The sequence below is a fragment of the Gymnoscopelus microlampas genome (assembly GCF_963454915.1).
Source record: "Gymnoscopelus microlampas genome assembly, chromosome: 9".
Taxonomy (NCBI): Eukaryota; Metazoa; Chordata; class Actinopteri; order Myctophiformes; family Myctophidae; genus Gymnoscopelus; species Gymnoscopelus microlampas.
In genome coordinates, this window is record NC_139946.1 from 17,253,074 (window position 1) to 17,280,573 (window position 27,500).

The window sequence follows — 27,500 nt, forward strand, 5'->3', positions numbered from 1 at the left end:
TGTCAGTGGGTTTAGAAATATTACTATATTGGATCCATAGGAACACAGGGTATTTTTTCCATTTCCTGAAAAGTAATGGTTTTGGACATCCAAGTTTTTAACTCGACAGCGACGATACTCGGACACTGTGACCGTCCATCTATCAACCTATATTTGGGACGCAAAAAGAGTCCCTAATCTCATTCAGTGTCTGAAGGTCACAATTTCACCACACTATTACTTCTATTACATCTGTTTATTTTTAAGACAATTGTTCTATTCTTTTAAAATGTAATCTAAGTGCTTAAGATTGCACCATCTGTTTATTTTATGAGAACATTGTTCCATTCTTTTCTAATGTAATCTCAAGTGCTTAAGATTGCTGGCAACTTCAATATTATTCAATAACTAGTGTTACTTTTGTGCCAGCAGAGCAGATGGAAGGAGTCCAGGAGGCTAGCCTTTCAAACGGTGACTGTCTCATTTTGGAATGAAAATATTCAGTCTGCAAAAGTGTCATCCTTTTGTCAAACAAGCACTTAAGTTACCTGCTGTACTATTCTTTAAAAACTTAAATATATATATATATATATATATATATATATATATATATATATATATATATATATATATAACACACATATACAGAGAGAGAGAGAGAGAGAGAGAGAGAGAGAGAGAGAGAGAGAGAGAGAGAGAGAGAGAGAGATACTGTATGTAATTTAGAGAGACGGTTAGGTGCTGTCAGTCATTGTGAAAGAGAAAGTTGTCACATTCTCTGAAGCATCTTTTTTATTTTAGAATAAAAAAGATATACTCTTTGGCTTTGGCCTGTGTCAGCTGTCAGCCCTGAGGTTTTAATGATCACCTGTCCACCGTGGGTAAAGGCTGAGCCAAAATGACCCCCCCCCCCCCCCCCCCCTGCCTGTGACGACGACTCTTTTATTGGGTCCAGGGTTTGGGGGAAATTGCATTTTGGGTGGTTGTTGTGATGACCTCCGGGGAAATTTGGAGAAAACTGATAATGACAATTGTTGAGCCCCACAGCATAGGCTATATATATACACTATATTGGGGGGTTTGATTCCAGTTGATATAATTGACATTTCATAAGTGTTCCAGAGCTGTCAGCCACCAACAGCTACTGCACCAGGTGAAAAAGATTTAAAAGCAATTACCTAAAAAAGAACAGCCGTGTCCCACTATGGGATCAAATTAAGTTGTTTTCGTGGTTCTCAAAGTGGGGTCTGGGATACATCGGCTATTTGAAAACTATTTACATTTTTGGAAGAACAGGACACTTGATATGACAATGATATTGTTATTGACTATTAGAAATACATTATTTTGTTCTAAATATCCACAGTTTGAGTAACTAGACGTGGCTAATGTTTATATTGTGTAGATATCCGTAGACATTCTACCTGGAAATGCCTCTCTACGCGTTTGTTTACAAACATTCTGATCTGGGTATAAAGTACATTTTATTTGCACTGCATCATCCACCCGTCATTCCCCATTCACTCACCTCGTACTCCTGGGACAGCTTGAGGTTGTCGTTGGCCTTCAGAACCTCTGTGTGCTCTGCCAGCTCCGAGATGGGGATGGGGGGATGGTTCATCATACCTGTTCACCACACACACCCAGAGAGAAACCCCCCCGGGAGGGGAGAGGAAAGGAAAACAAACACTTCATCAGTACAACTGACAGAAATTCAAATCACAAGTTATTGAAACAAGAACAAGTCAACTGATACAGTATAGGACGCAAAGGGGATTGGTGGTAAGGGGGCTTCTTGCTTGCAAGACAACGGAGATTGGGGGGGGGGGGGGGTCTCTGTGATGTAATGGTGAGAAAGGTTTTGGTTGACAAGACATGGGTAGGGGAGAAAAAAAGATGTGTAAAAAAACAAACTGGAATTCATTTCAGTCCAGATACACAGCTGATTGGTTGATTGGTGGTGGTGTTAACAGGGACCTGATTGGGCCAGGCCAGAGCTCAACATTCTGATTTAGGATTCACACATAATCTATACGTTCCCCTCTTCCTTGGTCCTGATCAAAGGTAGTGAATTTTGTCTATACAGTAGATCAACAGTGAATGATTTCTCCCTTGAGGCAGTCAACCAACATTCACGATTTAACCCAATAGCTATAGGTCTCTAGAATAGAATAGGAATGTACTAAACAAACAGCTGCTTAGCTGACAGTGTGACATGGAAGGGAGACAAAACATGTCATGATTGAAGCCAGTGGGCTTCAGGTGCTAACTTTCTAACCCTGTTCATAATGGCTTTTCTATACCCTGGCCTGGGGGGACAGGTGACCACATGACAAGGGGGCAAAGTGGGAGGCGTATGTGAGTGGGGGGATATGAAGCAGGGGGGGGGGGGGGTGGGTGTAACAAGTGTGAGTGACACTGAGTGACATGGTGAGCTGCTCCACACCCAGCAAGCCAAGGCGAATAAAGCGAAGCATGGCGTCTTCTAAGCTGGTCGTTTTCCTCTATCCAACCTGTTCAACCTGGGCTAGTTATGAAGACCCCCAGGGTATGTGGGGCGCCTCAATCATCATAACAACCCTCAGTACACGTCCCCGGCTGCAGACCTTGTTTGTCGCTGAGTGCCCCCTCCTCCCAGCTCTTTTTCCTTAATTATCCTCCAGAAATAAGAACTCATCTCAGTCAGTCTAGTGGAGGAAATTGCATGACATTCTCTCTCTCCCTCTCTCTCTCTCTCTCCCTGGGGTCCAACTTCCACTGTGCTGTCACCGGCTGGCTGCAACATTATCAGTAGTGCTGTGCTCTCCATAGCACTATAATCCATTTAGCGCCATAATGCAGGGACCATGTAATGGAATATGGGGGGCTGTCCATATATACTGTGGTAATGTCCCTGGGTGGAGTGTCCGGCCATACTTAACGCTTTCATATTTTGTGAAAGAGGGGTCTTTGAAGGGGTTCTTATTTTTGCTTTGCCTTTGCCTCAAGGTCAAAAGTCCTTCATAATGTTGACGAACAAAATTCCCCGGGTTAAATGGACCGTGCAAATTGGGCGTAATCACATTAACCATCCTTAATTTGCCCCCGATCCGAATGTCAAGGGAAAGGTCTGGCTTTTTTTTTTCTTTCTTTCTTTTTTCATCTTTTGTTTGCTATGAGAGGAGAAGACCTCGGCCGTCCCCCCCTGACACTCTTAATTAGTAATGCTAATTTATTTTTACACCAGAAGAACAAAGTGGGAGCATCAATTACATGGAGATTAACTAAAGATTACAGCGGGCTGTGAGACGAATGAAGATAGAACGCCATTCAACTGCATCCTTTGGAAACAACATGGAAACAAGGACACAGCGTGTTAACACATTGTTTTTTTGAAGGGAGCCGTAATGCGTTTCAACACAGTGCCGGGTCATTACGGTTCTGTTCAATAAATCAACAAGCGTTCTTGACCTCCTTTTCAACAGTGGTGCAACGTAAACTAAGTACATTTACTCAAGTACCGTAGTTATATGCAATTTTGAGGTACTTTTACTTTACTTGAGTATGTACATTTTTCGATAGTTTATACTTCTACTCCACTACAACTCAGAGTACTATTTACTCAAAACTTAGATTTAGATAATTAATACATGCATTAACCATTCAAGCCCTATTTTATACTTCTACAAGGTCACAACATGTTGCATCACGACGCATTGTGAGCTTGTAGATCAGCTATTTTCAAAAAAACGTTTGACAGGTTTTTCATTCTTCTACTGTACGTGTATCTCGATGCCAATACTTTTGTACTTTTACTCAAGTACAAATCTGAATACCTGCCTTTTACTTAACAGAATATGTTTTATATTATTGCTACTTTTACTTTAGTAAGACCATCTGAGTGTTAAATTCTTCCACTACTTCAGTTCAATAAATTGAGAGTGTTCTTAACCTCGTTTTCAGCCATGCCTCCTTCCTGTTCAATGTCAAAACGCAAGTCTTTACGAGGTAATAAATGCACTCGACAGATATTAATTCATTTGGTGGAGGGGCTTGTGGGTTTGTTTGCTAGCTACTCAAGGCTCTCAATGAACCGACAAAACTATAGCTGCTACCCGTGGCAACACATCCCAATTCTAGCTTTTATTAATCACCTCGAGGAATGGAGTGAATTCACTGAGATGAATGTCAAAACTACCCTCCAAATAAAAGGATCTGCATATTCTTGCTGTCAGGCAGAAACCTCATATCTCCACGTTCCCATGCTTTTCATGGTTTATTTGGTAAATTAATTACTGTTTTGGACATATGGGGTTTCACACCCGACAGCGCAGATATCAACAGTGCCTAATAATGGTGGTTGGTATTAATCAACTCAAGGAGAGTAGATCCACTGAGATGAATGTCAGGGAGAAATCCAGCATCCCGCATATTAACAGTGGCTGTCGGCTTATTTACAGCACATTCAAAATGTATCACTATCTATGAGCCAAATGAGGAAATCGTTGCTGTTGTGCAGAAACCTTGTATCTCCATATTTAAACTTTTTATATTTTTGTAAATGAATTACCCTACTTCATCACACAAGAGTGTCTTGTATCACAAATAGTGAAAATAGCCGATTTTCGGGTAGATTGGTTATTTTCACTATTTTAAAATGTTTTTAAAATAATAAAAATGGAACTGTTTGGGACGTACAAGGTTTCTATTCGACAGCAAGGAAATGGGTATGCAAATGAGAGTCCTGGTTTCTCCTTGAGAAAACAAGAGCGCCTTGTTTGAGGAGAGATCAAAGAATGTTTGTCTTCCGTCTGTGTGCCTCTGTGTCTATCTGTGAGTATGGATGCCTGTCTGTCTCTGTGTGTGTGTGCGTGTGTGCTCGTGTGCGTGAGTTTGTGAGTGTGTGTGTGTAGCTAGACACCTGCTACACCAGTTCATCTGAGTTGGTGTTGAATGTATATGTATGACTGTATACAGTATGTGAAACTGTTTACAATCATGTACTGTATGCATACCCACAATGCATTGCGAAAAGCCCAGAGTTGAGAGGCATAACAATGCATCGTTTGTGTAAAGTTTTGGTAAAGCTACTTAAAACTTTGCTGAGAGTTTTTGGGATATCATTTGAATACTTCTTCTAACTGGAAAGCGCTTTCATCCCCCAAAAACTTTTCACTTCATCTTCAACCTTACACCAACATAACCCATACGCAATACACTTGTGTGTTTACACTGTGGCTATATGCCCATCTGCTAGTAATGTCTCTCTCTCTTTCTCTCCCTCTCTCTCCATCTCAGTCACTCTCTCGCCATCTCTCTCTTGATCTACTATTCCATCCGTCCACCCTGCCAAAAAACAAACGAGTCGATTGCGGCCGATTTGTTTTCTTATCCATATTGTCGTTTGTTTGTGTGCAGTGCGTTGTTTACCCAGGAGGGGATTTGATTTCAAACAAGCAGAGGCTCCGTCGCAACCTGTCCTCCACACGCAAAGGCACTGAAGGGCAAGTTGTTATGCCCAAGCCCCCCCGCACACCTCCCCCATAGTGGTGGACAGTGACTAAGTACATGTACTTGAGTGCTGTACTTAAGTACATTCTATTAATAGGTCGTTGCTGTCGGGGCAGAAATCTTGGATCTCCAACACATTTTGTGTTTTTTCGTAAATTAACGCCCTACTTTATCATACTACAGCGTTACACAAAAGCATCAACAGTAGCTGGTCTACAAGCTCAAAGCGACGTGTTTTGACGCGTTTGGGGAATTATTAACAGTACAGGTAGTACAGTCAAAGGTCATGCTAAAAGGATAACACAGAAAGCCCCAGGGGCTTGTTTCCTTTGTGGTCCATTGTACTCAATTCATCAGTAATACATATATTGAATACTTGAGTATATTTTTTAAAACAAGTACTCCATGTACTTTTAACTTAACTAAAAAATTTGACTGGGCAACTTTCACTTGTAGGGAGTAATATTTGACCAGGAGTATCTCTCTATACAGTACTTTGACTTGAGTACTGGGGTTGAGTATTTGTCCACCACTGCTTAGCTCTCATCTCACCACCCCCCCTCCTCCAAACGTGCAGTGTTTCATTTCCGTGTGTTTCTCGTATTCAAACACGGGCTCTCCCTTCCTTCCTAATGTCTTTCCTCTGCAATCAGTGAGTGAGATCAACGAGCGTAGAACAACAACAAAAAAAACACTGCCGTCTAATTACGCATTTCCAATCTCCTCGATCGGCGCCCGATGTGTCCGAGAAATAACGATTATTTTTGATAGACCCAGCCAGTATGACAAAGGCTGTTTATGATGTTTCAGTTATTTACATATAAAAGGAAGACACTTGTCTTGGGATAAGAAAAGAATAGAATAATAGAGGAATGGAGTGAAAGAGAGTAGCGTGGAGACGGAAGGCAGAAAACCCTGCTTTCTTTTTCTGATATTGGTTTCTCAACGGGGGGGTTGATCAAATGTTGAAGCCGTCATCTGCTGCTGCTTTCATTAATTCCGCTTGTTATCTGCGAGCACAGGAAAGACCCTACTACAATAACCATCCCCAACCTGTGGGCCGAGGCCCACTGGTGGACCGTAAGGATATTGCAAGTGGGCCCCGAAATAATTTCCAAAACACTAAGATTGTAACGATAATATAATCATTAATAACAATGAATGTATACAAAAAGACAGATGGTCAGATGGGTGGTGGGCTGGCCAACGCTTTCTAGATTTTCAAGTGAATCTGATCCATGAAAGGTTGGGGAACCACATCACTGCTAGTCTCACACCTAAACCTAGAAAGATAATGTGATGTCACCCCATTGAAAGTAATACAGAGAACCTCTCAAGATGGCGCAACCTGTCCATTGAACCCCATCGAACGGTTCCTCAAGCTATGTAGGAGCAGCGGAGGTGGAGGAGGGAGGGAGGGAGCAAGGGAGTGAGAAAAGGAGGTGAGGAAAGTGGACGAAGAGGCAAGAGTCTGCACCCCTCCTCTCTACATCAGCAGACGTGGTGGGAGACGTTTTACCAGCAGTGGTTCTCAAACGTTTTAATTCATTTCAACGACCCTCTCTCAGAGCTAGAGATCTATTTGAAACCCCCTCAAGGACCCCTGAGGGGTCCCTGGACCCCCCCTCACTTTGAGAACCACTGATCTACAGCATGGTGGATTAATGCAAAGCACAACAGCCCGTGTGAATATCATGATGACTTGACATATCCAACCAAGGTTAAATAAATCAAAGAAACAAACAGCCCGTCGGGCTGCCAGTTTAAAATGACAACCAAACTAAACAAAAACAAAAAAAGGGGGTAATTAGTGCTGTTTTTTTGCTGCGTCATGGAAAACAAATAAAAAACAACAAATGCAAATCATGTATTTTGTAAGTGGGGCGAGCAGTGCTGGCAAATGATAACAAAACAAAAGATAAAAAACAGCTGGGAGACAAAAAACACAAGAGCTAAATGCAGAGGGGACTAACTTTCATAGTCAAACTCAGCTTCACTCTGAGGGCTGCTCAGACCAGAATCTGTAAAGAAACGCAAACATAAGGGGACAACAAGCTGGGTTTTTTGTTTGTTGTTGTTTTTTTGTGTTTGTTTTTTTAAGCTGAAATGCGAACAGAAAAGGCAAAATGTCAAATTAAATCCTTAAATGGATTAAAAATGATGAAAGGCCAACAGATCACTCACACGCACACGCACACGCACAAACACACACACACACAAACATACACGCGGGCAAAATGTATGTTATACATTAATCACTTGTTCTGTAGTAAACACTTTCACGCTGGGTCGATGGCCGAGCTTGAATTCTCAACCCATGCATCCGTATTGTGGGGAAAGCTTTTGCTAAGCTTATCGATCGGCTATTTTTAGCAAAAGCTTTCCCCACAATAACAGAAAACTGAAAATACAATAACATATAGCCATGAGGGACTCCGCTCAACCATATGGGGTTTAAGTGGTCAAGGTTCTGATATGAGCCTCGGCTCTCAAGTCAGACGTGAAGACAAACAGAGCGAAAGTAGGCTGAATATTTTCATCTCCGCTCCAAACCGACCCACCCCCTCCCCTCTACTCTACTCATGGACCCCAATCAAAACAGTGTGGTCCGTGGCGGGTGTCAATCAGTGGTGGACAGTAACAAAGTACATTTACTTGAGTATCTGCACTTTACTTGAGTATTTGTATTTGTGGATACTTACAGGCCACTTAATTTCAAAGACAAGACTTTTTTGACATTTCTAGGAAGGGAACATTGTACCATACTGTATGTATTAACTGCTTGAGCCCTATTTCAGTAATAGTGAATAGCAAGCACGCATTGTGAGCTTGTAGATCTGCTATTACGGTATTAATGTCAGTGATATTTGGGGGGGGGGGGGGTCTGGAAAATCAATAATTTTTTTCTAATGTCTAAATGTTAATACAGCAATGCATTGAGAATAATCTTTGACTCAAGTACTGGTGGTTGAATACTTTGTCCACCACTGGTGTCAATCAGTTCTCCAAAAAAAAAACACCCCGTCTGTCAGGCCCCCTCAAACCCCCCCCCCCTCCCCTGGATGTCAACAGCTGTCCAGATCTGGGGATAAGAAAATCGATTCGCCCCCCTGAGTCGGAGCTCCCATAGACACGCGGTTAGGAGTTCTGTTGAGACGAACGAGAAACAGGTTATGGGGGGGGGGAGAAGAAAAAGGAAAGGAAAGCGGGTGGGGGGGATTGGTAGGCTGAGAGGGGGGGGCTAAAGACGGCTTATGTTTCCTCCGCAAAAAATGAAGTCTGAAAGGCCTCTTTTGTCTGCCGGCTTGGCGCTGAGGCATTAGGAGTGAAAGGTGTGGAAAAACGTTCCCATACCGCCGTCTGACAGCTGTGGAGCCAGAGCTGATGGGACCAAGGAATGTTGTGACAGTTCAAAGAACTGTCCGCTCTGCTCTGGAAGGAAGGGGATTCAATGACTCCACACACACACACACACCACACACCACACACCCCCCCCACACACACACACACACACACACACACACACACACACACACACACACACACACACACACACACACACACACACACACACACACACACACACACACACACACACACACACACACACACACACACACACACACACACACGGTTTCTCTGCTACTTCGGCTGGGGGAGGAAAAAAAAGAAAAAATGCAACCATCTGCGATGATGAGAAACACACCTGGTTGTGTGTGGATGAGAGAGGTGAGATGTACGGATGTTCTGCTTCACTGAGCGCCTCCAGAGAAAGAAAGAATGCCTGCTCACCCCCAGGCAAATTCATGAATGAGTGAGTGGGAAAAAACGAGTTGGGTAATGTGTATACATGTCCAGGTAAATACCACCGGGTTTGTTGTTGTTGTCTGCCTGAAAGAGCAGAGAAAGCATGGCCTCCAACCACGTCCCCCGGGGATGGCAGTATACAGAATTGGAAGAAAATACGAGCCGGTCCGGATGTGTGCACTGCACTGCACTCTCATGGTAATTGTTTAGAATATGAGGATAGGGAAGAGGCTTTTTATCAAATCGATTTCAGGAATCTCCCCTCGAGGCTTTCCAATTACACATACCTCATGATCGATGAAGCACAATATAATAGTCAAAGATATGCATTCATAACAGCCGGTGTAAGCACTACTAGGATTCACACAAGATTGGCCAAGAGCACGATTGTGAACAAGGCGAGCGTAGGCTGGTCAAGGAACACAGCACGACAGTTCTATAGAATAAACTAGGGCTGTAACTATCCATTATTTTCTTATTGATTCTATCAATTCCTTTTATATATATATATATATATATATATATATATATATATATATATATATATATATATATATATATATATACTATATATATATATATATATATATATATATATATATATATATATATATATATATATATATATATATATATCAACACATGAATGAAACATTAAAGAGCTAATTTCGTCGTGCAAAAATAGTGATGTACAAGCTCACAATGTGTGAGCTTGTACATCTTTTGTACATCAATTTGTTTACTTACTGTTAAAAAATAAATACATTTTTGGAAACTAGATAGATAGCTTAGATAGATTATCAATTGATTATTGTATTAAAGTATTGATTAGGAGGGCAAGAAGCGAGTCATAATGAGAGAGGAAAAGGGGAGTAGAGGGAGGGAGATGAAGACGTCTCATCTCTTCCTCTCTAATTGATCTGTGACAATGCCTAATTAAAGCTGTCGGGCGGGGCGTCCACATCTCTTGTCTACACACGTCAATCATCTCAGCAGGAGGCCGCCCTGCGTGTGTATTTCGGAGTGTCTGTCTGTTAATTGATGCGTGTATATGCGCGCGTGTGTGTGTGTGTGTGTGTGTGTGTGTGTGTGTGTGTGTGTGTGTGTGTGTGTGTGTGTGTGTGTGTGTGTGTGTGTGTGTGTGTGTGTGTTTGGAGATAACTGGGCGGGAAGACACGATTGTCGTTATTGCTTCCTGCAATCGCAGAGAAGTAGGCTGCTGATGCATCACTGGCACGCACATGCATGCATGTGTACTAGGGGTGTGCCGATATATCGTCCCGCGATATATCGCGATACGTTTTCGCGACGATATGTATCGTTTTGGGGGGAAAAAATATTGTTTTTGAAAAAAAAAAAAAAATTTTTTTTTTTTTTTTTTTTTTTTTTACAATCATAATAATCAGGCATGCAAACGTCCCCGAAGTGAAAAGAGTGACAACATGTTTTTTTTTCGGGTCAGGTGTCATACTATTTGGATTCAAAACGGCTATTGTAGCTGAAAAGCTACAAGTTTGCATGTCTGAATAATGCAAAAACAGAATTATTTGTTTGCATTTTCTTTTTTTCTCCTCCATATATTTTCATAATAAAAAAAGTGCGTATCGTATCGTATCGAAATCGTATCGAAGTTGTGAGCCAAATATCGTATCGTATCGTTTGGGGAAATTAGTGTATCGGCACACCCCTAATGTGTACGTACGTGTACGTACGTGTGTGTGTGTGTGTGTGTGTGTGTGTGTGTGTGTGTGTGTGTGTGTGTGTGTGTGTGTGTGTGTGTGTGTGTGTGTAGCGATTACTATTCTATCAATTACTTTTTTGATTAATCAAATACTCGAGCAGCACATTTGTTTTTATATATATGTTTAAAAAATGCTATTCTTTGACGAATGTTCACCCCAGAAAAGGGACACTAGTGATGACCAATATGTGGTTAATGTGAAACATTTTAACAGCACAAATCTTGTGTGTGTGTGTGTGTGTGTGTGGGGGGGGGGGGGTTCCTGGCACAAGATATTTTCAGATGGGGGTCTGCGGGCAAATAGCCTTCATATTAATTTGGGGGTCCTTGACATGAACGTTTTTGAGAACCACTTGTCTAATAGAAGAGGCAAGGACATGGAGGATAAGGAAGAATGAGATGGAGGGATGAACAGAGAGAGAGAGAGAGAGAGAGAGAGAGAGAGAGAGGTGCTTGGTTAGTTGGGTCGTTTAGCCCCGGGCTCCGATGGACTTAATGAGGAGCACACGCCACTCCGCACCCCCCCGGAATCATGGGAAATTACTGGCAGGATGTCGTGTGACCTACGGACATGCAAATGCAAAATAGGGACTCACACACACACAAAATACACACTCCCACACATACAGTACATGCATGCACGCATGCACACACACACACAGCATAGATACCTCCCCACATAAACTACACTCTCCAGCTTACACACAAATTAGACTTGCTCTCACACACACACACACACACACACACACACACACACACACACACACACACACACACACACACACACACACACACACACACACACACACACACACACACACACACACACACACACACACACACACACACACACACACACAGTAGCCTAACTCCCCCTATAGAATACCTAATCTAAAGCATATTTCATTGTTATACCAGCACTGGGGTCAGTGAGCACACAGTGCGGTAAAGGCATATGCCTCGGTGGGGGGGTTGGGGGGGGGGGGGGGGGGGGTTTAAGCACACGCTCGTTTGAACAATGGCCACTATTAGCTAATGGGGATGTTCGCGGATGCTCAGCGCCCCGCCTAATTGGGCTAAAATGTCCACTCAAATTAAATTCTATCCGGCTGCAGAGATATAACGACATCGCCCCGAGAATCCTTCTGGAAGGTCCATCGTCTAGAAGAGGAGGAGGCTGTCAACCAAGCCCAGCGCTTCATCTGTGTAAAAATGTCTGCGTGGAGGAGAGTGTGTCCGGGAACTAACGTGGGTGTGAGTGTACTTGTATTACCTATAGTTGTGAGGGCCAGATGTGCCCAAAAGTATGGTAGAATTTGAGAAACAGACACTGCGAGTACGATATTAACATACAAATATGATATCGAAAAATATCGGTGTCGTTTTTTGTTTATTAGTTCAACTGCTGTAGGCTTCAGCATTTCTGAGCCAGCATGAACGCGAAATTAAGAGGAAAATCGGATATCGGCCAAAAAGCCAATATGGGACATCTCTAATTGTGAGGACAATTTTCCTGGTCCTTACAATAGAAATGGCAGTTTTATGGTAAAAAAAGATTTAGGGTAGTCAGACTTACAATTAGGAAAAGAGGTTTAGAGGCTGGGGTTGGAGTTATGCACTGAAAATAGGAGATATTTTTTGGGGCTTTAGGGTTAAAAAATGGTAAACAAATGGCAAAAATGGCATTCATAAAATTGCCGTTCTAAAATGTTGATGTCCTCACAAGTATAGTAATGTGGGGTTGTGTGTGTGTGTGTGTGTGTGTGTGTGTGTGTGTGTGTGTGTGTGTGTGTGTGTGTGTGTGTGTGTGTGTGTGTGTGTGTGTGTGTGTGTGTGTGTGTGTGTGTGTGTGTGTGTGTGTGTGTGTTACAGGAGAGGTAACAAGGTTTTCTATTATTCAAGGAGGGGAGGGCAGGCGAGGACGAGAGAGGCAGGGAGACCATTACAACCTCCTCTCTCTCTCTTTCTCTCACTCTCTCTCCCTCTTTCAGCAGATAAGAACGTGTGTGTGTGTGTGTGTGTGTGTAAACGCAGGTAAATGTGTGGCCATGTGAGTGCGAGTATTCATCTTCGAGGTGCACGTGCGAGTGCACGTGCGTAAGCCAATATGCATCTTGTGTGTGCGCGCGAAGAGCGGCGATGAACATTATGTGCATTCACGTGTGTGTGTCTTCCATTCCCAGTCCGTTTACAAAGCGACTCTCCTCCCGTGGAAAGAAAGAGGAAGCCCGGTAGTTTTTTTCTCTCTCTTTCTTCCGAGAAACGGATCTGAGAGAGGAAAGAAGGCGAAGCGGGGCGGCGAGCTCTCGAGGCAGCGGAGGAGATTAGGCAGCTCCGGCGTTTTGAAACGTGAGCCGCTTGTGACGGGAATGCAGATTGATAAGGACAGACTGACAGATGCCTGGCTGACTGACTGACAGCCAGGGAAGAGGGACTGAGCGGGGGGGATTTGGGGGGGCTGGAAGACAGGAGGAGGAAGGAAAAAAAGAACGAAGGAGACAGGGAGAGAAAGCACGATGGAAGTCGAACGGATGCACTCCGGACTTTTGTCTGTTGACGAGGTCAACGCTGTCACGCTCGTCTGACTGACGGGCAGACAGGCAGATTGAAGGGAAGACGGACAGACAGAGACAGAGAGACAGAGTGACAAACAGACAGACAGACAGACAGACCGACCGACAGACAGACAGAGAGCAGAGCTGAACAGGAAAGGAAAGGAAACATGTCAGACAGGGTTTTAGCTAGTGGAAGCCAGAGTAAATCGTCGCTGTCAGGTGGAAACCTTGTATGTCCAAAACCGTCACTTTTCACTAAAACCCATTTGTTTTTTAATAGCAAAAATAGCTCATCTACAAGCTCCCAGCACGTCACAATGCGATGTGTTGTGAGCTTGCCTTGTAGATCGGCTATTGTTGCACACTACTGTACAACAAAGTAGGGCTTTAATTTACGAGAGAAAAAATGTAATAATAAACATAACATTTTGAGAGATGTGAGGTTTCTGCCAAACGACGACGAAATGAGACAGGGATCTGAGGGAGATCTAGTTTAATGCCGGGGGGCTCACCATCTGATCTGTACCCAGAACACAATCAAATCAGAAAGCAATGGTCTGCCAAGAACAGAAATGTTTTTAAAACTAAAAACAAAACACAGCCCAACAAAGAGATGACATAATGTCCTCGGCTAGCCACACAAACACACTGAAATGTGTGTTCATTTTAATTCTGAGAGCGTACACATGGAACAGGTTCCATTCGTCCGCTCTCAGAGTTAAAGGAACACTGAGGATGTGACTGTGTTGGTAGTTAAATGGTAAAAAAAAAAACATAATTAATGGTAAGTAGGTAGGTATGGAGGAAGGCACAGATTCCATACAGGATGGTATGGAATCAACATCAACAAGAAGCTTCATGTGAGGCGTGTGTGTGCGTGTGCGTGTGTGTGTGTGTGTGTGAGTGTGAGTGTGAGTGTGAGTGTGAGTGTGAGTGTGTGTGTGTGTGTGTGTGTGTGTGTGTGTGTGTGTGTACTGTCTTCATTATACAACTAGTGAACCACGTAACAGGTACGGCATATTGTTACTCTTGCATGTAAAACCCACATGGCTGCAATTCTGACGCTTGTCTCAACTGAGGTCATCAGTGTTTTCAGTCACCCTGCAATGTAGGCCTATCATTTAAAAAAAATATACATGGGACATAAACACAGGTCAACATTCTCGCTCTTGTCCCGTGACAATTTACAGGTGCAGGGTTTTTAAACCAACAGCAAATAGTATTGTTAGATTACCCTGTGTTGTCGCTTACAGGTCAATGTATTTAGTTGTTTACACGTATAATTCGTCCTGGCCGTACCTGGCGTCTGGAAGTTGATGCGTCTCATCTCTACGGGGTCTGTGGGGTGGTGTGGCGTGATGTCTGCGTTGTTCAGCAGACACTTGGCACGCGGCTCCGACTCCTTTCTTTTACGGCTGGAGAGACGGGGAGAAAAGACGAGACAGACATTGTTAGCCAGCGCTGTCGTGCACAAAATGGTGCGCGCATACACTCTCTCACACGCACGCACGCACGCACGCACGCACGCACGCACGCACGCACGCACGCACGCACGCACGCACACACACACACACACACACACACACACACACACACACACACACACACACACACACACACACACACACACACACACACACACACACACACACACACACACACACACACACACACACACACACACACAAACACACACGCACACATACAAGCAAGCAACACTGCAGCACTCGTGTCTTTGACCAAAAAAGAAAAAGCAAAGCAACAAAAACACAGTCGAGACAAGAACGGTATTACAGTATGCTCCTTGTGAGACCTATGTTAAAATCCGACTCCCGCATTGTCTAGCATAGGGGCCAGCAACCGTTTTGACAGGAAGTGTTATTTTCTAGACAGTGTGCCATATCGACCGTAAATTTAATTATGACACTACATCAAAATAAAATATTTTCAACAGACTTTGATTATTTTTTTCACCCTTCTTTTGAAATATTTTCTTTTCATACAGTATCAGGATTAGAGCAATAATTGACAACATGTTTGTGTGTGCCAGTGATCATCCTCCGCTGTGCCAATGTTGGCACCAAGGGCACTCTCCTCTGCCCTTGGTTTCTTGTCCCTCTACACTACACTATCCTATCCGAAATAAAGCATAGAGAAAAAAAGAACGATACAAATAAAAAAAAGAAAAAAAGAATGCTCGAGCGAAACCAAAATGGAGAAGCGGGAAGTTGAGGAGGCATATCTAGTGTGCCAGCTTTCTCCTCCACCCCCCTCTTCCTCCTCCACCCTCGGACTAATTAAAAGCATATTTTATGCTGAGACAGCTTATTTGCTACTCCTGCTGTAAAAATGCAATAAAACAGCAGCTAAAGCCTTACCTGTCAGGTTTGCTGTTTCCACAAGCAAGCAATGAAGGAATCAAATACACAACGACAGACGGGAGAGAGAGGGGAAAGAACACACCGCAACACCAGGAGGGGGAGGGGGAGGGTAGGGAGGGATGGGGATGGGGATGGGGAGGCAAGAAGACACAGATCAATATAGAGCAGTTTAACATTCACAGGGCCTGCTTCTGAGCTCACACACAAGATAAAGCTCATCAGCATTTGGAGAAGAGGTGTGTGTGTGTGTGTGTGTGTGTGTGTGTGTGTGTGTGTGTGTGTGTGTGTGTGTGTGTGTGTGTGTGTGTGTGTGTGTGTGTGTGTGTGTGTGTGTGTGTGTGTGTGTGTGTGTGTGTGTGTGTGTGTGTGTGTGTGTGTGTGTGTGCGTGCGTGTGTGTGCGCGCGCGTGTGTGTGTTTATTGAAATAAATGCTTGAATGTGACTGTGTTTAAGTTTGTGTCTCGGTCTGTCTGTCTGTGCGTGCGTGAGTGAGTGAGTGAGTGAGTGAGTGAGTGAGTGAGTGAGTGAGTGAGTGAGTGAGTGAGTGAGTGAGTGAGTGAGTGAGCGAGCGTGTGTGTTCATGGGCTTATCTGTGGGCTAACTGAGTGTTCTTGATAAAGGTTGAGTATCCATACACACGTGTGTGTGTGTGTGTGTGTGTGTGTGTGTGTGTGTGTGTGTGTGTGTGTGTGTGTGTGTGTGTGTGTGTGTGTGTGTGTGTGTGTGTGTGTGTGTGTGTTTGTGTCTGGGGAGGCAACAGTCAACTGCAAAGAAAAGTATTGATAGTTGCAGCCCTATTTGTGTGTTTGTCTCTGTTTGTGTGTGTGTGCAGGGTTAGTAAGGGAATGTCAGGACCAAAGACACGCCCGGAAACAACTGTCCACCAGGGAGAAATGGAGGAGAAAGAGGAGAGAGTTGGGAGGAGAGAGAGAGAGAGAGAAAGAGGAGAGACAGACAGACAGATCCAAGGAGAGATGTTACTCTCCCTAACCACTAAGACAAGCGGTACTGTAAGGCAAGGTCACACTGACAGCTGCAGCTTGTACGGAACGCCAGTTAGAGAGCCCACCGATCCGCTTGACCTCTAACACCGCTAGTCAACTCTACTGGGACTTGTAGTCTGAGAGGCTGACTAAAACTACAACTTACTGCAAAACGGAGAGAAGGAGACTGTGCCCCGTTTGCCTTACGATGTGCATGTGATTGCTTTAGTTTATTTGGAAGACGTTTTGCAGATCGGCTATTTTCGAACAGACAAAATATAAAATAGGGCACTTTTATGCCCATATATGGGATCTCTGTATCTGTCTGTTTTGCCCGTGTATATATATAAAATATAGAGATAAAAGATTTCTGCCCGACAACAGCAATACTTTACTTTAGTTACTTTCCACCACTGCACATTTACATGCAACAACTTTGTGATTTATTTTTGACATTCATGCTAGACCACATAAACACCAGACTGAGCGTGTTCACAACAACCATGCAGTTTACCCATTAACATCCTATATAAACTGGTGCCATTTAAACGTCTCAATACCAACTGTGAATATTTCACTGAAATAACCAAACTTAACAGCATTCATTCCACAGACAGTAGGAGACCATCGATACTAAATATCGATGGCACTTTTGAATGGCATCCCTATTTTTGGCATGTCATTATATTTTCGCTTATATATCCTATATACTTTGTCATGTGCATGAATAAGTACATAGGACTTAAAGGTAGAGTAAGTGATGTTTTTGGGTTAAAACAAATACGTTTTTCGTTAAAAGGTCAAAGCACAATTTTGTGATGGTAATCATTGCCATAGAGTGTTTTTTCAGTGACAAGAGTCTCGTCATCTCTCCAGCTCATTGATAAACGAGCTGGAAACGGCATTTTCAGGTGCGGTTACCAATTTCAGCCAACCAGGAGAGAGTACACATTTATCAGCTTAAATTTGATAGTGTTCCAGTTCCATTTCCTCTGTTCATTTCTTTGTGTCATCATTTCCAATTTCACTTGTTTAATCTGCATCTCGTGTGAGTTCTCTATCCTGATTGAATACATTTGGTATCCCGTTTACTAAAGAGCTGGAGCGACAGGGATACACCCTGTTATTGAACAAATAGCAATGACTATATAGAGCTATTTAACACTTATTTTAACGGTATTTTAGCGGTTAAGCTGAACCGGTGCATTCTTTTCATTATTTTGCAGTAAAACATAAAACAAGTTCACTAGAACACCATAAAAACAAATCCCATAAGACAACTCACTTCTTGTAGAGGAGGATGGCGATAACGATGCAGATGATGAAGACCACAGCCAGGACGGGGCCCACCACCCAGATGAGGCCGTCTCCGCCCGTCTCTATCGGCATGGGGTCCACCACCATCTCTGGGGTCATCACTGTGTCTGTGTACGGGCTGGTCGCAAACATTTTCTGAACACACAGACACACACACACACACACACACACACACACACACACACACACACACACACACACACACACACACACACACACACACACACACACACAAATGTTGCTTAACCACTTAAACCCTACAGTATATGGTTGACCGGAGTCCCTCAGGGTGATACTGGGTGTCTTTTCAGTTTTCTGTTATTGTGGGGAAAGCTTTCGCTGAAAATAGCCGGTCGACAAGCTCATGGCAACGCGTTGTGAGCTTGGCGGTCTTCAATTTCCTGCGAGAGCTTTCCCCATAATATGGATGCTGGGGTTTAAATGGTTAACAAAAGCCGTCAGGCTGAATTCAGAGGGGAACGGATGTTATTGCATATTTTTGTTTTATTTAAATTTGTATAAAAAAAGGAAAAAGGATTGGAAAAAACAAGGCCCCCTAACGCATAAATATTGAATCAGTAGACGTAATTAAATGACTCCAGCAGTGTTTTAAAGTCAAATACCCTTGTAAGTGGTTAATGAGACTAATCGATTTAGTTGATTATGAAAACACACGCTTCTCTAATATTTAATGAATTGAAAAAGGGAATCGATAGAAAAAGTGAATCAATATTTGCGGCCCTATCTCAGGAATAAAGACACTTAGAGGATTAATGCGTTGCATTTCTCATACATCTAAAACAGTCAAAGCAACAAAAAAAAATGATTGAATATTTGGTTGCAGGCAAACACATAATTTGACAAATTTGCCAGTGACCAGTTTGACTTAGAAAACGACAACCGTTTATTTCCTGCACTCTCTCTCTGTCTCTACGTATGATAAATCTATTACCCTTTCACCTAAAAATGATTGGGTCTGAAATTATTCATAATTAGCGACTGTTGATCTGGATGGTAATGTTCGACAAGGGATGTGGCAGTTTGCTTAAAAACAGCAATAATAAACACAGGTTACGTTGATCCATGATTAAAATGATATTACCGGAGTTGTCAAAGTTCACTCCAGTCCCTGTAGGAGCTACGTTCAGTTTTATTTGAGCCAGAAAACAGCGATGCAGTACAGTCAGTGAAGAGACCACAAAGAAGGAACTCGGAGCTTTCAGAAGATTCACAATGCTTTGTGGGTACTGTAGGAAATCAACCACCCCTTTGTGGTTCACTAAAATTAATGTTTACTTTGTAGTGCATGCATTCAACGAGATTGTATATCTGCCATTTTTGAAACATTGGTAAAAATCAGGAAAACATTTTGAAAATTTTGGAATAATATTGAAAATGTTTTGTCTTCTCTTATGGGCGCCGCTGGCATGACATCTCTTCACATGTCTGCGGCCAAATACACAATATGACATTGGGGATCTTTGACATGAAATGGTTTGAGAACCACCGTACTCGTTGGGGGTCCGTCCCTTGTCACTTACCCCGGCCGTGGCGTTGAGCTCGGCCAGCAGGAAGAAGACATACTCCTGGCCGGCCTCCAGAGGCCTGTTCTCACAGATGCTGTGCCGGGTGTCCGTTCCCACGATGAAGCTGAGCGGAAGCTGTCTGAAGCAGGCCGTGATGAAGGGCTTCTTCTGGTCCAGCTGGGCCAGCTGACGCCGAGAGCGCCGCTTGGGGGCCACCTCCCTCAACAGCTGGTGGAGGAGAATGGATGGATGGAACACCAGGTTAGAACACAACACAACACTACGTGGATGTCTGTTTGTTTGTTCAAATGACTATTTCTCTTTTAACTGCATGAATCGAGAAGGATTTTATTTGTCACTTACTTATCGTTGCAAACGTTTTGTGTTTTTTCGTAAATGAATGTCCTGCTTGATCATGCTACAGCGTCACACAAAAGTAGCAGATATACAAGCTCGAAACGCGGCGCAAAGCGACATGCTTCGAGCTTGTAGATCTGCTATTTTTGCTGTTTTTGAATTTGAATCCTGAAAAGTAATAGTTTTGGACATATGCGGTTTCCACCCGACAGAGACCTTATATAAATTCAAGCAGCAAAATGTTGGTCGGACTTGTTCTGCAGAACTGTGCCTCCGTATAATTATGTTATCACAATTATTTTGCTACTTGTATAAGTAAGAGACAAATAAATCCCTTTTTGATTCATCACTTTAATTTCTGTCCATCCATCCATCCATCTGTCAATCCAAATAACCCCCAGAAAATTATCTATAATTAGATTATAATCTCATAATCTTCCATAATTCCTCTGGTAAAATCTTGCTCAGAATTTGGTGTGTTTGCACGTTTTTTTTGTTAAAGATTGAGTCAAATGTAATAATTAATAACATTTATATCTTCTGATAATTCTGATTCTGCACAAAAATACAGTACATGCCAAATCGGCAGAAGGTCCAGACTTGAGTAATGCCCGCACATTCCAAAACAAAACGGTAGAGACAGCTTTTCTACCCAAATTCAACTTTCAACTTTTCCTGTCCCCGGAGGACAATGTAAAACATTTAAATAGTACCGTAAGCCCCCAGTCACCGCTGATAAGCCTGCGCCTTTCAGTATGAACTACAAAGGACCCCGAGAGAGACAGGCCTGCTGAATGCCTGGCTAAGGGCTACCACACAGCCCAGACAACTGTCTTACCACTACACACCCAACTACACACAGACACACACACGTTTGTGTTACTATACTTATGAGGACATCAACATTTTAGGAATGGCGATTTTATGATTTCTTTTATTATTTCTGTCATTTTTACCCCTAACCCTACAGCCGATCTACAAGCTCACCATGCATAGCGCTGCAACGGTTTATGAGCTTGTAGACCGGCTATTCTTTGCCGTGCGACACTGGTGCGCAAAATGCCTAATCCTAAACCCAACCTGAAATCTTTCCCTAATTTCCCTAAATATTTCCCCCTTTTTTTTGTAACCATATAATAATCATTTATCTTGTGAGAACCAGGGAAAACGGTTCTCATAATGCCTGTTTCTCAAATTCTGCTATACTTGTGGAGACATTTAGCCCTCACAAGTATAGTAATACAAGTACGTACACACACACACACACACACACACACACACAGGGCAGACAGAGAGTGGTGTGCGCCGACTGAGTCGATTGAAGTGAGCGTATGTAATCCCAAATCCAATAGGGACGCCGGGCGCCGGGCAGCTTCTCAAGGTGACCTTGGAGGAGCTCGGGGAAGTGTACGACTTACGATGTAATTCTCTCCATTACATGCCAATTAGCATAGCCAACGAGATCTGCACCAAGCATGTCGATTTGTGTGCTCTGGTGTGTCTAGTGGTGGAAGAAGTACTCCGAATGTCTTACTTAAAAGACCCGAGGCCGATTCTACAAATGCCTTCTAAATCAGTCGTTCTCACACTTTGAAGATTTTTCTTTTTTTCCCTCAAAAATAGCAGATATACAAGCTTGTGAGCTAGTTTATCTGCACAGATGCTTTCCTGGTTTTAACCGATTAAACCCCATATGGGTAACCGGAGTCCCTCAGGGCTCAATACTAGTGGCTTTTCTGTTTTCTGTTATTGTGGGGAAAGCTTTCCCTGAAAATAGCCGATTCAATGTAGAAATATTTTGTTACGAGTAAGAAATACTGTATTCAAAAATGTACAGGAGTAAAAGTACTGACGTTTTGGCATCAAAATATACTTAAAGTACCAAAAGCTACAGCATCATATATATCATGTTATTGGACTATTAATTATTGATCATTACGCCTTACTTCATACTTCTAATGTACAAGCTCACAACCACCATCGGCAGTAGCGTTGTCAGATCTTACCTCCTCCATGTCCATCTCATCTGGGTTCTTCAGGTTCTTGACGCTCGTTGTGGTCCTCTTCAGTGGAACCACAACCACGTACCAGTTCCTGAAATATGGTCATACAACAAATCGATGAATAATAGCAATAAAAACTAAGAATGCAGTACAAAGCTGATCTTCATGCTCAAGCTTTTAGATCAACTATTTAAAAACAATAATGCATAGGGACTAAGTGGTTAATATAGTAAAAAGATTAAAAGATTCCACACGCTAAACATAAACTATGGCATTGGTTCTCAAAGTGCGGTCCGGGGACCCTAAGGGGTCCTTGGGGGGATACCAGGGGGTCCGCAGCAAAATGAGTTAATTAGCCACAATCATTTTAACCCCTTTATCCATATGTTATACTTTGGCTATTCAAAAATAGCAGATATACAAGCTCATAGCGTGGCACCGAGTGCCGCGTTATAAGCGTGTAGATCAGCTATTTTTGAAAAACCTTTAAAAATGTGTGCAAATCTTTAAATATTTCTTTTAAACACAAGTCTTTGCTTCTGGGGGTCCCTGGCACAACATAATTTCAGGTGAGGGTCCATGGCCACATACATATCAAATTGGGGGTCCTTGGCATGCAAAAGTTTGAGAACTGTATACATACACACATAAATACAATTAATTTATCTGGCGATGTTCCAGGTAGTTCACCCAGCCAGGCTGAGAATGATATTTGGGGTTTGAATTGTGGCTCATGATATGAGCTGTGGTACGGTGCTTGTTGTTGTGAGCACCAGTCATCACGATTCCTGTGTCTCGATCCGTTGTACCGTCTAGCAAATCAGAAAAGCCCTAGAAATGTTATTTCTGTACAATAACGCCCAAACCCTGACTTTCATTAAGTACAACAATAGACTATGTCAGACTCTTGAGAGCTCAGTAATTGCAACAAGTGTAGTGGTTGTACTGCTGCATTCTGCGCTTGTTATTATATCATTGTGTTTGTCGTGTTCCATTGTGTTGTGCTGCAGTGCTGCATCCAAAGCTAATTTCCCCACGAGCATAATAAAGTAAATGTTGAATCTGGTCCAGTAATTACTGCTCGTACACCACTTGTAAAGCTGCATTCTATGTACAGTATGAAATGTCCTACATGGATTATTATTACAACAACCACTCATTTATGAGACACGCATCAAGTGTCGCACATACTAGAATGTGTTTCCTAGAAAGTGCTTTACAATATTGACAATATACAACATTCCATCACAGCCATCTGTTTTTTTTTCTTTTTCATTTTCTTTTCTTGGGCAAATACAAGCTTTATGAATGACATTCAGAGAGCCTATCACTGCTCTGCAGCTACTCAGGAGTATATATATATACTGTATGAACTGAACATGTGTATGATTGAATGTCCTTGAGCTTCATGAGATTACAGGCTGATGCTCAGGAGGTGTTTGTTCAGCCTCTTCTTAAAGGCATGAACACTACTGTACTTGACGTAATGTCTCCATCAACAGCAAGGGGAAGGCTGCTCCACGTTGTTACTGCAGAGTGGAGAAAGCTCCTCTCTAGGCATTTTGGCGTCTGCCTGATGAATGCTCCAGAAGCATTCATCCAATCGACTTCACACTTGGCAGGAGCATTGTTAAGGGCCCCAGGAAGTGTAGTGTTGAGTGTGAAGTCAATTGGATGAGCGGTTCTCCAGAGGCGGCCCAATCTGTACGTCGGCCACGCGCTTCCAATATAATTCAATTTTTCTTAAATTAATTTCAAGGACCCCTCATAACTCTGAGAGGGGTTCATTTGGTTCCACTCTCAATAGTCACAGACCTGTAAGGGTCCATTCGAAACCACCCTCCTCAAGCCAACCCTGAGAATCCCCGGACGCCACTTTTAGAGAACCACTGCACAAGAAAACCATAATTGACAAGAGCTTGACAAATACAGTACATACTGGGTCAGTCACAGTTTCACAGCAGCTTACATGCTGCACGAATGGACACACTAATGACTCACTTTATTTCCTTGCTGTCGACGACAGGATGGAAGGTCATGGTGAGCGAGGTCTCTGGGTCGCCGAAGATGTCCAGCTTGGGCTTCTTGGGCAGGAGGAAGGGTGCGGTCCTGGCCAGCACGCGGTGCCGCGGACCCCCGTCCACGCTCTCCTGGCACGTCACCCTGAACTCATAGCTGCTGTTGGCCCTCAGACCAGTGACCAGCACCTTGGTCTGCCTGGCGTCCACATCCATCTTCTGGCGGTTGTACTCAATCTGTAGACACGAGGGAGGGATGGATGGATTGATTACTGTTCATTCTGAGCTGGGTAAGACTGCCTCATTACTATGCCCCTCACAGGTGGAACTGTCTTACAATCAGCTTTAAAATTGTAGAACTTAATTCCACTTGCTCGCTTTAAAACAGCTTGTGAAAGATACTCTGAGATCTGTCTGTACTTGCATTCTTTGAGATTCTGAAATGTCTATTATCTTGTCATTTGTTTTGTTTAATTTTATGCTGTTTACCGTAATCAGGGCGTCATTCATTGGGAAAGAGAGCTTGCTCTCAATTAACCTTCCTGAATAAATAGAAGTTGAAAGAAGAATTGACTGAATACTTTATTAACAGTTTGCACAGTTATATATATATACAGTATATAGCCTAGTTGAGTGATGTTTTTATGCAAATGTTTTACTCTGTAGCTCATGTAAATGAATAAGATTTATTATTACTCTTGTCAAGATGAATTCATTACAATGATATTGCACTGTATTTGTATTTCCTCCCTTGACACACTCTGAGATCACAACCCCCCTCCCAGAAACATAGCTTAGGGAAATACTGAGTTATTACATCGACATGATAATAGACATAAAAAAAACTCCTCGTAGGGGCAGAACCTACATTATACACAGACAGTAAAAGAACATGATAAAATACATATCGTTGCTGTCGTCCATATTCTAACTTTTTGTGTTTTTTTTCAAATTAATACCCTACTTGATCATACTACAGCGTCACACAAAAGCATCAAAAGTAGCAGATCCACAAGCTTGAAATGCGGCGCGAAGCGACGCGATTCGAGCTTGTAGATCTTCTGCTTTTGATGCTTTTGAATTTGAATCCTGAAAAGTAACGGTTTTGGAAAAATCGCCTGAGGGCAGGCCATCAGGGCCAAACACTCCCAAAGCCCATCCCACATGAAGAGCGAGAGAGCGATAGGAAAGACTTAACCCATTAAGACCGGGAAAGCATTTTAGATGTTAACCACTTTAACCATTATTTTATACTTTGGCTATTCAAAAATAGCAGATATACAAGCTTGTAGATCTGCTATTTTAGAAAAATCATGAAAATATTTTTGAAATCTTTGAATATATATATATTTTTTTTTTTAAGCGAACATTTGTAAATATTTTCAGATGGGGTCTGCAGCCAAATACATACAATTTTGGGGGTCCTTGACATGAAAAGGTTTGAGAACCACTGATATTATAGCAACACATAAGTGTTTTAGAAAACTGTTTGGAACTGGATTTAGAAGACATTTGTAGAATCAGCCTCAGGGGTTAATGGGTTAATCCTCTACCCTAGGACGAGGCCTGAGGGGCTTCGTCAGTCCTTTGTGCCGTTTGCTATGAGAATGTATAACGAGGCACGCATAAGGGCAGCGGTAATTGACTTCCTGTGACTCATTAGCATTATGGCGTTGTGTGACTATTATAAAATCCACTCTGCTGTCATCTGTAACGTTCCTGTGGTTTGTGCAGATGTCATAATTATAGGCTTGCCACTTGAAAGGCTTTTTACTCTCTTTCATGTTCTGCATCAGGCAGAAGGATTGTATAGGGTGTATACTCTACGTCTGCATACTTTCAGATTTATTGATGGTGTCTCTTGTTCTGCATCAGATTGTATAGGGTGTATACATCTGTATACTTATATATTAATTCATATTTGTTTAAGGGTGTCTTTATTGCGATGTCATTCCTCTGTACCTTCTTGTACTTCTTTGCCCAGTATCTGTACATTTTACTGCTGTGCCGTTTCTGGCGCCTGAATGTCCACCGCGGGATCAATAAAGGTATCTATCTATACGGTATATCGTCTCTGTCGGGTGGAAACCTTTGGAAATGTCCAAAACTGTTAAACAAAAAAGTGCAAAAGCAGCAGATCTACAAGCTCAAAACATGTCACTTGGTGCTGTGTTTCAAGCTTGTGAATCTGCTACTTTTGATGCTTTTGTGTGATGCTGTAGTACAGTATGATCAAGTAGGGCGTTAATTTGCGAAAAAAAACACCAAAGGTTAGAATATGGAGATAAGAGGTTTCTGCCCGACAGCAACGATATCTATCACTTATCTTCGGTGAGAGACGGCGTCATGCGATGAATCACGAATGAGGCTTAGATCAGCCGCCGTGACAGAGATGGGATGCGACCTTTGATGTGTGAGTACATGTTTCAGCGTCACTCACCGTGCATTTGTACGGAGATCTGCTGTCGGAAAACTTCCACGCCAGAGCCACCGTGGTCTTCGTCGCCCACTTGACTGTGAAATTCTTTGGAACATCTGTTTTAGGGGGCGGACGGACAAACGCGAGAACAGAAAGAGAAAAAAAAAAAGGTACAAAAGTTTTCCGTTAGTGAGCGGAAGAGATGGAGAGACAAAGAGAGAGAAGAGAGGTTTTGAAAAAGAATGAGCAGTTCCTGCAACGTTCCTCTGGAATCAAACGTGAGCGAGCGGTGAGCTGTGATAGGCAGTGAGAACGGGCAACGCCATTGGTTAAGACACATAGCACGGAAGACTCATGGAACGACAAATAACCACGTGGCACAAAGGGAACCCCGCCGACTAGTCAACGCTGGCAGTGCCAACCCCCGTCTCAGTGCCAACCAACATCTAAACCACGGGGAGGTGCGGATATGGGAATCGGAACCCGACACACAAGTGGTCTCGGCAACCAACCCGCCCATCCCACCCCGTGCCAGAACAGAGTCTGGGATTGGCACTGCCAACGCTGCTACTGCCTGGCGGGGCACAGAGACAGACCCAAACACAGCATGCGGACAGCCCCTTTGAGCGGCGCTTCTTGGGGGGGAAGGGGAGGGAGATGCCATGCCACAAACTGCCCCGTCACAGGACGAGGTGGGGGAGGGGGAGGGGGGGGGGGGAGGAAGGGGAGGGGAGTTAAGGAGGGAACGACTTCTCGAACAAAATTAAAATACAAAAATAAAAAAAAACTCAAGAAGTGACAACTGCTCTCTCTGTTCTCCTAGGATGCTCTAAGGACGTGCTCTTGGAGTCGACCTGAGTCGCTGCGGTCCTACCTTGGTTTGGAAAACTGGGGATGTGAGACTGTGACATTGGCAGTGTGCGT

General features: G+C 43.0%; 1 protein-coding gene across 3 annotated transcripts in view; it reads right to left on the bottom strand.

Annotated features, from left to right (window-relative positions):
- The window catches only part of ptprsa (protein tyrosine phosphatase receptor type Sa), a 281,342-nt gene that overhangs the window by 47,550 nt on the left and 206,292 nt on the right, over positions 1-27,500 (bottom strand). For 2 of the 3 annotated variants that reach the window (XM_084067853.1, XM_084067852.1), the window contains exons 15-22: positions 26,598-26,692; positions 24,141-24,394; positions 22,143-22,230; positions 19,795-20,007; positions 18,222-18,388; positions 14,872-14,987; positions 7,443-7,490; positions 1,508-1,605 (exon numbers count right to left, since the gene is read on the bottom strand). In XM_084067853.1, the coding sequence (XP_083923979.1) occupies positions 1,508-1,605; positions 7,443-7,490; positions 14,872-14,987; positions 18,222-18,388; positions 19,795-20,007; positions 22,143-22,230; positions 24,141-24,394; positions 26,598-26,692 (1,079 nt within the window). The remainder of the gene's footprint in view (positions 1-1,507; positions 1,606-7,442; positions 7,491-14,871; positions 14,988-18,221; positions 18,389-19,794; positions 20,008-22,142; positions 22,231-24,140; positions 24,395-26,597; positions 26,693-27,500) is intronic. The other variant, XM_084067854.1, reaches the window with a different exon arrangement.